Genomic DNA, 12,599 nt, shown 5'->3' with positions numbered 1-12,599 from the left:
CCGCAAGGCTGCCGAACCTGCGGGCTGTTTCAGGGACCGATCTCCAAGATTCTCCCTCTGTCCCATCCCAGCCTTGGTCTTCCTAGCGTCGGCAGCGCCTTGTTCACGCTGCTGCAGGAAGCAGGGGTGGGGGGAGAAAGCATCTGAATGCCACAGAAGCAGCCGGGCCTCACGGGTGTTTTTCCTGAACTGGAGGTTGCACCCTCAGAGCGCGCTGCAAATGCTCACCGGGCGGTTCCCCAGAGCGGGCTCGGGAAACGGGGGTAGCGCAGCCCCGGAACCGCGCCGAGACACCTCGGGCTGCACACCCCGATTTACAGTCTCCCACAAAAGCTGCGGCTCCCAGGCTTTTCCTGCCTTGGCTTGTAGCGGCCCACAGGTCCGAAGATGGAAACACCGCTGCAGGTGGAAGATTAAGTAAGAGCTAATGCCTGCCCGATGCTGTCAGACTGACGGGTGGACTGAGATGCCACGGAGATGTTTAAAGCACTATATTAAAAGAATCTGCCAATATAAAATTGAATGAAGAATTCTGTATCACGAAAATATTTCTCTTGCTCAGAAAATAACTACTTCCCAGGCTTCTAATACAGACCAGCATTAGCCAGCAGAAATAACACAGTCGAACTGCAAGGAAGGCTTGTGCTGTTTCATAAATATCTAAATCTTTAGCTACCAAAGATTTGGGTGACTGACCATAGAATCATAGAATCATTAAGGTTGGAAACGACCTCTAAGATCATCAGCTCCCACTGTTAACTCAGCACTGCCAAGTCCATGGCTTAACTATGTTCTTAAGTGCCACATCCGCAACTTTTGAACATGTCCGCGGTGATGATTCCACCACTTCCCTGGGAAGTCTGTGCCAATGCTTGACAACGCTTTCCATGAAGAAATTTCTCACGATATCCAATTTAAACCTCCCCTGGTGCAGCCTGAGGCCATCTCCTCCGGTCCTATCACTTGTCACGTGGGAGAAGAAACTGACCCAAGTCTTGCTACCGCCTCCTTTCAGGCAGTTGAAGAGAGTGATCAGCTCCCCCTGGAACCTCCTCCGGGCTAAAGAACCTCGGCTCCTTCAGCTGCTCCTCACAGGACTCATTCCCTAGGCCCTTCACCAGCTCCACTGCCCTTCTCTGGACATGCTCCAGCACCTCAATGCCTTTCTTGTAGTGAGGGGCCCAAAACTGAGCCCAGCATTCAAGGTGTGGCCTCTCCAGTGCCGAGTACAGAGGGACAATCACTGCCCTGGTCCTTCTGGCCACACTATTGCTGATACAGGCCAGGATGCCATCGGCCTTCTTGGCCACCTGGGCACACTTTGGCTCACACCCTGTTGACCAGCACCCCCAGGTCCTTTTCTGCTGGGCATCTTTCCAGCCACTCTGCCCCAGCCTGTAGTGCTGCAAGGGGTTGTTGCGATCCAAGGGCAGGGCCTGGCACTTGGCCTTGTTCACTCTCACACAGTTGGCGTCAGCCCATTGATCCAACCTGTGCAGATTCCTCTGCAGAGTCTGATGATAAGGGAATGTAAAGAAAAATGAGTCTATAATAGGTCTCTCTATACCGGTTGTATAGCATAATGTGTTGGGTGACCTAAGAAACCCATGTGTCAATCACATTTGCGTAGGAGACATAACCAAATAGCTGCACTCTGACACCTGAGAAATCAGCCTCCGTGGAGGTGAGTGATTACACAGTTACTGAATGCCAACGGAAGATAAAAAATAATAGAAACTGCTTTGAAAAGTAATTTCCTGATGTAATTACTCATCAGTTATCATCTGAGATCATGAACTAACTTAAGTGACTGTTTGTAAGTCATTGGTTTTAGTGGTCTCACTAATCCAGCTTTGTTTAGTTTTCAAGCACTTTGGGAACTGCTTGATAAAATTTGTGTGTATATCAGAGTTAATGCATTAATTATATAGCATTAAGTCATTTTGTGTGTGTGTGTGCACAAACGTCTGGAAAGTTTCAGCTAGTGAAGGGGGACACTTGCAGTGTGTACTTGAACGTTAAGTACACCTAACCTAAAAGTATATACACAGCATCTTGAGCTATATTGTAGCAAATTAGGTATTCAGATATCAAAATAAACTCTTACAAAAGCTTTATCTCACTTCACCTTATCCTAATATTTGCCAGAATCCATTTCCTGAGAATCTCCCTTCTTTTGTTTACAGCAACAGAATCCGGTCAACTTGACCTCAGTGTTTTCATTTCTTGCTATTAATTAACTTCAGAACTAGTATTAAATCTCGTTAACCAGGGCACTGATTCTTCTGTTTATTTCACTTGCTGTGATGAAGATAAGCCTTCTGTGTTTTGCTGGAGATCAGCTAATTTAGTCTCATGTTATTTAAAACAGTCTAAAATAAATAAAAGAGGGAAATGCTTCAGGAAAATTGAAACCGATTTCTCAAAAGCAAGAATTTCTGAACAATCCCAAGAAATTGCTCACATCAGTGTAACTCTGCATGTCGACCTGCAGACCCATGAGTTTAAATGTATTGAATGCCAGACTCCTAGTAATGGTGTCTTGTGGTATTGCAGAATTTTATTTGTAGGGGTTTTATGCAACTATCAGAATGTTCTACTATAAAAGGTCCATACAGAGTTACAGACTGCTTTTCTAAGAGCTAGTAATTGTATTCTTGCTTTCCTTAAACTACATAGTACTAATGGCATAGAAAAACAAATCAAATCTTTTTTTTTTCTTTTTTTTTTACAATATTCAGTTTCACAATGGCACCCTTACTGTAGCCCTTCTGTCACTGGCTATTACTTCTTGTAGTACAAATAGGCCAGGAAAAGCTAATGACAGATGAGAAGACTGCTTGTCAGTAGAAACACTGGTGCCAATGGGCAGCTCTAGACAACTTTCAGGTTCACTACAGATAAACTGCGGCATTAATCTAATTCATAATCATAGTAGTCATCATCTGTGTTCACTCCAACACTGGAGGCCTCATTGGGTTTCATTTTCTTTCTATCTTCTTTGCCTCTTTCCATTGAAGACAGATTGTCTTCACACTGCTGCAGAATCTTCTTGGAAGACATCCAACTTTCTCCTCGGCTTTGTGCTGGCGCTGCACACTGCCCTCCCCAGACATCCGTCCCTTTGGCCACCAGTGCTCTTCTGGTTCTGAGAAGGTCACAGGTGCAGTTCCAAGGGTTTCCATCCAAATACAGATGACGAAGACGAGGTAAATACTCCAAGACTTTGCGATCCAAGAGAGAAATCTTGTTATTCCGTAAATTTAAAACCTGGAGCTGTTTCAAGTCCTTCAGCTCTTGTTCTCCAACATCCTCTATGTCATTTCCTTTTAGATCCAATCTAGCAAGGGTGTCTGGAAGTCTAAATAAAAATAAAACAATACAAAGGTGTTATGTTCATCATACTGTTTCTGTAAGAGGTATTTGGTCCAGGCACATCTGATGTACTAAAATAAAGTTATCACTAAAAAATGCAATCTTCTGCAAAGAAAGATGTTCGTATTGGGTTTGGGTTGGGTTTGTTTATTTGTTTGCTTGTTTGTTCTTTGTTTTTACATTATAGGTGTACTGTGTCTGCACCCTAGAACTGTTTTCCCAAATTACTGCAGTTTTGACATGTACTGACTGTTCATGCAGTTGAATTAAACAGCAGTCCTGTGCTGTACTATGGAGAAAATTAGCTGTTTAATTTACTGTCAAATTTAAAAATTCTTTTTGTACTCTTCAATGCCAATGACCAAACTATAGCACCATGAAAGACCAAAAGTTTAGACAATTGTGGCAACACTGCTCCTTCAGGTACTTCTATATATGATTTGTTTAAAAACGTTTTTTAGTTCATAAAGAATTATAATTTTTCTTCCATTTTGTTCTCCTGCTCCCATCAGACTCAAACATTAATCATCACAGCAGTAGTTCATCTGATGATAATCTGTTAAGAAATCAGCAGCAGGGAAAATATAAGTGCTTTCTGACAGTCTTTTTAAATAGTACTTTTGAGACTTAGAACTGGTTACATTTGGAAGAAGAGAAAAAGCTGATAATCTCTGGATATGATACTAGACAGGTCAGTATAATTCTTATTTTAATATACATTACAAATTTATATGAAAATACTTTAATTTCAAAAGTCTTGCTCACTTATGACTTTTTAATTTCCCTCTGATATAGTTAGTGACAAGTGCTTAACAGAAAAGCATTGGCATGGAATATCTTTAATAAAATTAATTTGAAAGTATCTTAAAAATCACCTCACTATGGTAGTATGCAAGGTGATGAAATTAAGTCAAGGTTACAGATTTTAAAGAAACTTACTGAAGCTCTCAGGGAAATTATAATAATACTACCAAGATCTATCTAGAATAGAAGCAGTACACCACAAAGGTACCTGGTAATGGCTCATGGGATAGTTTATCTCACTGTAATGATATGAGATACCTTTGAAAATCAGTAAGAGGGTACATCATGACCCTCACTGACTGTTTTTTGTGAAGCTGACTTTGAACCTCTCAAGCTGAAAGATGGTTCCCAGATTTGTGAAAACCTGACAAGTTTAATGTCACTATGTCAAGAGTAGGGCAGTTCTGTATTGTGCTGTTTTTCCTGGGGAGATGAGAATTTCATGTATTGAATGGTGATTCACTTCACAAAAACTGACCTTACCAAATGCTTGTGACTGCAATAAATCTGTTTTGAAAGCTAACCACAGCAGTTATAGTTGCCCAATATGTAATGTCAGAAGGGTAGTCTGGGGTAAAACCCTAGTGCCACTGATGTCAGAGGCAGCGGGAAATCACCCAAGAGGTTTATCCAGACTGATTATAGTCCAAAGCCTGACCAGCAAGTCCTTAAACCTATGAAGAGTCTTATTGTACTAATGTTAGACTTAAACTTTATGGCTATATTGTTTGACTTCAGGCTGTGTTGATCTAGAAAAAATAGCGCAACTGAGGACGTGATGAGTGACCCTACAGCTGGAAGACGAGCCATGCTCACTCAGGAGCTGACCATGACAGCCACACTGTGCTATTGCCACTCTAAGGAATATCATCAGATTCTTCCCTGCATTTTCACCGCACCCTGTGGGATTTTATGAAGTACAGGTCTTCTCTAAAAGCCCTGAAAATACTTGGACTTGTGGATTATTTTCTTCTCAGAAGAGAAAGAAGCTTTCTTTCTCCTCTTTTCTGCCAAAAAGCTGCCAAGACCTATTCACTTTAGCATATCAATCATATTTTTTTAACCTTTTACACCTGACATAGTTCTCAGATAAAAGTCAAAAGTAATAATTTTTTTTCCATATATCCATGTGTACCTGGTCATCATCAGACAATTAAATTAAGTATATAGATTTTATATTTTGTCATTTCCTTCACCTCTTTTATGTTTACAGCCCTCCCTGGAAATCTGTATTTACTTTTGGAATGAAAGGTCCCCAAAATCTCCTTAAAAGTCATACTATTTAAAGGCTAGTAGAGAACTCCATGCTGTTAATTCTCCTGACTATGAAGGTTGTAAAATAAGATGGATTAGACAATACTAAAGTAACTAGAAAGCATTAAACATTCCTGTCAAGCTAGACTGAAATCAAATATTTATACACCACTAAATCACTTTCTGATTATAAAGCTGTTGCCAAATAGATTCAAATGCTAAAGGACATGATGCTAAATGAATTGAAATTTTGCTGCATTATTTATTTAGGCTAGTTAAAACTATCTACAAGCCATAAAAATAAAGTCTAACAGTCCAGTTTTGTTAAAGAAGTTGATGTTAATGGAATTACTTCACTATTTTTATGCCATCTTATTGCACAGATTTTTTTAATAATAAAATTGCCACTTTATATCAGAACAGCCACCATTTGGCTTAATATGCCATCCCTGATAATGGCCAGTTCCAGCACTCAGATGAATGTGAGACATCCTCTAAGCAGAGCATTAATGAACACAGTGTGCCCAAGGGATGTTTCTTCTGTACTCTGTTGACTGGAATTTTTCTTATAGCCTGAAGCTCGAGACTTTATATGCATTCCAAATACCTTGTAATGTGTGAATTTAATGAAGCTGGGAATGCCAGTATCACTAAAAAAGTGCATTCTTTTTGATCAGACTCAGCTCCCAAAATCTTAATATTTTAACAATAATAAACTTGGCATGGTTTGGTAGTAACATCAGCTTTAAAATTGCTATCTATCCTTTTAATCAAATACTCTATTATTTTTCTTTTATGGGGGCAGGTAAATCTAAGTAGCAGTATAACCTTGGTAGTAAGTCTGTTACATTTTCCTAGCAGGTTCTCCTTATTGGTGTGCTAATTAAAAAAAATGGTCTCGGGGCAGGGAGAGATGCAAAATGAGCAGATTCATTGGGGGCCACAGATGTAATGAGAGCAGCTCTACTTCTACTCTGAGACTGTTAACAGGAGTGCTAATTAGTGCTAGTTACGGCAGTGGGTTTATGGTATGGACAGACTTCTACCATGACTGGGTCTGAATACCAATTTTTGGCTCTCGTTCTCATACTGCAGGGAAGGAGAGATGACACCTTGGAACCAGCTGTCCTGAGATTCACTTGCCTCAGCGGAATAGAGCTGAGGAGATTCTGTTCCAGAGCCAAATTGGAAAGCTGCGCACACTGCTGGAGAGCTCCCGCCTCAAACGTGCTGACAGCGTTGTTGTCAAGAAACAAGTGCTTCAGGTCTTGAAGTCCTTGAAAGTCCTGCGCTGTCACCGTCTGAATCAGGTTATTGCTGCAGTCGAGTTTCTGCAGCCTGCCAGGCAGCCTGAGGGGCACGGTGTGGAGCTGGTTCTTAGAGAGCTCCAGTGTTGTTAAGTTAGGAAGAAGCTGGGCACCATCTATTGACATCAGTTGATTTTCTGACAGAAGGAACTCAGACAGGTTTTCTAGGTGTTTCACATCTTGAAGTCTCACCATTTTAAGTTGGTTTTTCTCTAAGTTTAGTGACAGCAGGGATTTAGGTAGGTCAAGAGGCACTTTTGTCAGAAAGTTACCACTTAAGCTGAGAAAATGTAGACTTTGGAAAGATGCAAAGAAGTTGGCTGGGAGCATATTCAGTTTATTATCAGCCATGCTCAGATACTTCAGCCTAGGAAGCCTGAGTGGTGCAGACACAGATTCCATGTTGTTGCCATCCAGGATCAGACTTTGTAAATTGTAAAGGGAAGAAAATGCACTCGGAGGCAGAGTTGCAATCAAGTTGTTCCGAAGATCAAGCACCCTTAGTTTCATCAAACCTGCCAAATCAGATGCATGCAGAGCACTTATGGAGTTATCAGCGAGCTTTAAAATTTCGAGGCCAGATGGGAGAAAGGTGGGTATTTGCTTTAGCTGATTTTTGCAGAGTTCCAGGGACTTCAAGGTACTCAGAGCTTTGAAAGTGTTGTTTTCTATTGATTCTGTGCCACTGCATGACAGGACCAGCTCTTCAAGGACTGTCATTCTCCTGAAGTCAGTAAACTTAAAGAGGAAAAAAAAAAAATTAATATGACAGTACATTTATAGATATCTTCACTGGTTACTCCTTCTGGATGCTTGGACAATTGCTAGTGTATGCTGAAAAACAATGTATTTAGAATGAGAAACTAAGTGGTAATGGTAGAGTTATTACTATAAGTACCTGTGGCTTGCCAGTATTTACTTACATTTCTAGAATTTTGTGGTTTAAGTCTGTGCTGTGTCAGGTTTTGCACAACCACATACATTTGAAGAAGGAATATTCCTTTTATTTCCTCCTGGTGGATAGCCTATATAAAATGGAACACTAATATCCCCAGTGGCAGAAATCTTTGCAGAGAGTAGATGGTTGCTAATGTTCATTGTGCTCAGTGGCGCTTGCTAGAGCAGTTTTGAGCTCATGATACAGCCATTTCCATATATCAGCAGTACTGTCACTGCAGCATGTATTCCCCAGAGGGAGTACACATGGATATCTTTACCTCTTGCTCCTGTTTTGGCAGAAAACTAAAATCTGACACCGACACTTTTCTCTACCCCACTACCTCCTTCTTTTTTAAAATAAAAGCCTCACCTATTAAGATTACCAAACCAAAAGTGTCAGATCAACCTGGCCTGAAAAATCACCTCTGTGGAACAGATTGTTTTTACAGAAACTTAGTTTTTATTAGTTGGTAATAAACAGATGCTTTGCAGTGGTAAATGGTACTTAAATGTTGACTATGGCTAATATCAAGAGGCACACAATTGTTTCATTATTTTTCTGCTCTGTTGGAACGTGCTTGTTTGCAAAGCTTGCCATCTTTTGTCTCAAGTTAAAGCAGCAAACCTAAGTGAATCTGGCAGCTTTCTCTGAGCTGAGATAGGAGGAAGCATGCAGTGAGGGTGAGCCAGAGAGTTCTCCAAGCACACCAGTTGTTAAAACTGGTTTTCTGAAATTGCCAGATATACTTCCCACTGACCTCAGTGACTGACTCTTAAAAAACCATTTATATGGGAATCCCCCCAAAAAACCAAGATGAGCAGGTGTTCTGCACAGGAATAGTGCGAAGGAGTGTCCTCACCTGTTTTCCCTTCCCATGTCCAAAAACATCTCACTACAGGTCTCAGGAGTACCATGCCAGTAAGAGACACTAAAGTAACACTATATTCTTTATGCTATTTCCCCCAGAGCATGGTATTTTACTCTCATTGGGGGAAGCTATAAAGCCTATTGTACAGCATAACCCCTCATGCCAGTCAGGAATCTGCATGGAGGGCAGTACAAGTCCTTTTGCAGTACAGGTGCTGGGTAGTAATTTTATTCTATAATCCTGGTTGGGTACATTTGGCTATCATACTTGTGTAAGTGAAATCAGTTCATAAAGCTGACTGTTAAAAGATGTCTTACAGCTTCATTTGTCCAACTCTTGCATATTTTTGGGCTGTATCTCTTTATCTTAGCTACAGACTGCATTTTAATTTCTGTTAAAATTAAAACCTGCACAGCTGTGAAAGACAAGTCAGATTTCATTTTGCTGTGGTATCCTTAGTTTATCTTTCAGATTAATTTTATTCTGTCTTGCAAAGCAATTTCTGAATTGCAAAATTTGATGCAATTAGTGAGAGAGTATAGATATGGAACCTCTATTGAAGCAGGTTTCTCTATCAATTATATTTAAATTCAAAGAGGGAATGTACCCCCATTAAAAACCCTTATATTCTCAACAGTAAATAACAAAGTTGTCTAAATTATATATTTTTTTTTCTGTAATGCAGTGGTTTGTGCATATATAGCTATATAGCAATATCAGAACTGCTGATGTCCAGTTTTGGTCATGATTAGGAAGGTGATCTTGTACATAGGAAAGAGCCACATTGGTCAAGAGCACAAAAACATAATCACATGTAATTATAAAACCATCTTATGGAAATTGAAACAATTATGAACCTTCACAATTCAACACATTTTCTCCTGTAAATTCAAAAGCAATATTTTCTGCTTTTCCTCAGTTGATTTCTGTATGTCTCTAAGAGGCTTAATTTTCATCTTATTAAGTGACAGAGTGCTACTTGAAGGTCAATGTATACACATTTACTCTGTAATGATGTTAGACTTCTTAATGTGGATTATTATAATTTCTCTTTTCCACCTATTTGGTATGCTTTGCTAAGCTCTGTGACCGTGCTGTTTTGAGAGTTAAACATTTATCCATGCTTTTACAAACTACCCAGTCTTTCTAACGTGAATTAAGACATATTTGAAAGCCCACCAGCTCCTTTTTTTTTGCTAGGAAGTGGTGTTTTATTCTCTAACTGGATTGCCTGTAAAGTGATACTATTATAGTTTTATATTTTAAAACACTGATCTACTGAAAGTGGATCTAATATGCTGTTATTTTAATACAAACATTTTAAGGAATTTGTCATTTTAATGACTTTTTTCTTTTTTTTGCTTTTCAAGTTGCTGTGTGTGACCTGGGATTTGTTATAAGCAGTTTTTTAAGAACAGTCCCCTATCCTGGGGGAAAAGTAGATGATTTTCTTTTAACAGATAAAACCCCACTTACTAATATAGTTAGAAATAAACTAAATCTTAAAGTGAGAGTAAACAGGTTATCATTGATCTTCAAATCAAGGAGGAAGCAGAAAATACTGAAAAAAAGATGCTAAAATTAATCTAGTTTTGTCTATGACTTTGTTTATAAAGTCTTTTTATAGCAAACCCTGGGTTGTAAAATTACCAAAAGCAAAAATCCCAGCAACTGTTTTCAATGCTGATCAACTCTGTTAAAACAAATACAAAACTGACCTGTGTAAAAAAAAAAAAAAATCCTTTTTTTCTTTTTTCTTTAAAACAGACTGATTTAGTATACAAACATATATTCCTTTAAAATTATTATTTCTTCACAATTTTAATAATAATCAATGCAAATTAAGGTGCAGAAGTAATTGAAACAATATTTTTTTATTCTTCTGAGGCACCTAATTGCCAAACTACAGTATTTGTGAATGCTTACACATAAAAGTTTCTTGGAGGTCAGCTGTGGGAAGTCTAGGCTTCCATTCAACTTCTTTAGGAAAGTACCCTATGAGTAGGTAAATAAAGGAATTTTAAAAACTAAGCAAATAAAAAACCCCCAAATCGAACCAGCCAAACAAACAAGAATCCCACACCAAAACCCTAAAGTCCTATAGAGTTCTTTCAGTGCTTGCAGACATGTATTTTACAAGCTGACATGTTTCCCCAAGCACTATAATATGTGCCAGTGGAATTGCTCAGGTGTGTAAAATTAAGCACAGGTATTTATGATGTCAAGACCTCAGAAGTATAATTTGTTTCATGGGGAAAAAAAGTAAAAAAATATACCCAAAGACCCAGTATAATCTCAAGGAAACAGCCTGCATAACTACAGAGACATAGCGTGAAAGGACTTTTTTCCTTTCAGTGCAAAGTCAGTAGTAGCAGTAAGACAGACTCACAGCCAGTGGAATTAATGTATAAAGTGAAAAACTCTCTTTTTAGATTGTTTCCCACACCATTGGTTTTGAATTTATCCCACCACTTCATTCACTTATATCCAGCATTTAAATGCTTTATGACACTTGTCTTTTGCTCTAGTCAGAACCTAAAGGCCACTTTACTTGTAACTGAGGAGTTGCTGACAGGTATGGACAACTAGCCTAAGAAAGGGAAAATGTTTCATCTTACTTGTCTTGGAAAGAAAATAGTGGGGAGGAGGAAGGAAGAATTTGCACAGAAAATGTATTTCCTAATACAGAATTCATTTGACAAATCTTTTGTTTGCCTAGAATATAGCTAAATCACACCAATGTTTGGCTCTTCTGGGTATGTGAGATAAAACAAGAAAACCAGAGATATTAGTAGCTGCTAAAAGAGTAAACTCTTTCTCAGAGATAAACTGTACAATCACTGACTATTTCTCAGTGGGCAACAGGTATTCCAGATGCTGCTCTAAGCTGCCTTCCAGCCTGTTTTATGTAGTCCTGAGAGCGAAATCAAAGATGCGTTTCAGAGCAGTTAAATTCTTCGTAAGATAAAATGTATCTCATTTGAAGTGCACATTTCTTATTATTTGTAGTAAATTGATACACAGTAAGCATGTGTAGTACAGGTGGTTATATTTCTCTTGTGCCCATCTATACAAGATGAATTTATTAAATAAAGGTATTTCAGGGTAAGAAACAAAGAAGTACCATTCCAGAGTGCAGTGCAAAATGATTGCCTTTAATAATGCAAACCAGTGATGCCTCAGGAAACCCCGAATAAACTTTTTCAATAGCACAAATATCTGGCAGCTTTGGTTAGAAGCTGCTCTCATTTTTTGGGAGTTATTAAATAGGCCTGGCATTGCTTTTATAGAAACATCTCATGCTTGCTTTAGACTCAAACTTACTTCCTCTGCCATTTCTAATCGCAGTTGTACCTAACACTTGCAGCTCCAGAGGGGGAAAAGAGCTTCAATTTCATTCATTAGGGAAATTTTACTAATGACATAAAACCTTTCATTTTACTGTGAAAAAGTGTTCTATTGTGTCAAAAATAGCAAAAGCTTTTAACAACTTACTCTGAAAGTCAATGGTTATTTGACCATATATAAAAGAAGTCAGCCTTTGGCTGCTAGGTGTAAAGCACTATTTTTTTTGAGTTTCATACAAAATATCATTGTGACAGCATGAACTAGTGCTTGGAGACTGCAGGAATGTGAAAACACTACAGGAATATATTTACATATCCTTAAAGAGTGAGTAAAAATAAAACCAGATCTGGCAGCACTTCATCAGTTTTTAGAACATGGAATAAGATTCTCTCCTCACTAGACACCACCACCATCTGGGAAGTCCAACTTTAAGTTACAGTGCACTACAAAAAGTACTTTTTCTGGATTTTCTTACCTGGAGTTGTTTAATTTTGCTATGGCTGATGTAGAGTCTCCTGGTGGTAAAAGGAATCTCTCTGGGGATCTCTGTAGCTCTGTAGCATTGCACTGACTGGGCAGGGTCACAGCTGCATCTTCTTGGGCAAGTGGTACTTAGAGCACTGTGAAAAGACGAGACGACTAAAAGGTAAGATAAATACATCTTCCAAAACAGGAATTCTGGAATTGCATTGACAACATACAG

The 12,599-nt window shown here is 38.9% G+C and overlaps 1 protein-coding gene across 1 annotated transcript; it reads right to left on the bottom strand.

The window, feature by feature from the left end:
• Positions 1 to 1,340: 1,340 nt before the first annotated feature.
• On the bottom strand, positions 1,341 to 12,599 carry LOC103619408 (nephrocan). Its single transcript, XM_017739792.1, has 3 exons — positions 12,372 to 12,599; positions 6,577 to 7,478; positions 1,341 to 3,361 (listed from the first exon to the last, which is right to left on the bottom strand). Exons 1-3 carry the CDS (start codon positions 12,555 to 12,557, stop codon positions 2,914 to 2,916), a joined length of 1,536 nt encoding a protein of 511 aa, XP_017595281.1. The 5' UTR covers positions 12,558 to 12,599; the 3' UTR covers positions 1,341 to 2,913.

This window comes from Corvus brachyrhynchos, unplaced genomic scaffold (genome assembly GCF_000691975.1).
Source record: "Corvus brachyrhynchos isolate BGI_N302 unplaced genomic scaffold, ASM69197v1 scaffold14, whole genome shotgun sequence".
Taxonomy (NCBI): Eukaryota; Metazoa; Chordata; class Aves; order Passeriformes; family Corvidae; genus Corvus; species Corvus brachyrhynchos.
The sequence above is the reverse complement of the archived record's forward strand: the minus strand, read 5'-3'. Positions and strand labels throughout refer to the sequence as shown.

Bases quoted from the DNA above. Each gene is read 5' to 3' on its own strand.
- LOC103619408 (XM_017739792.1), bottom strand. From the start codon at position 12,557: ATGTATTTATCTTACCTTTTAGTCGTCTCGTCTTTTCACAGTGCTCTA. The intron at 7,479-12,371 runs GTAAGAAAATCC...TTCCTCTTTAAG, and splicing joins GCAAAATTAAACAACTCCAG to TTTACTGACTTCAGGAGAAT. The intron at 3,362-6,576 runs GCAAGTGAATCT...ATTTTTATTTAG, and splicing joins CTCAGCTCTATTCCGCTGAG to ACTTCCAGACACCCTTGCTA.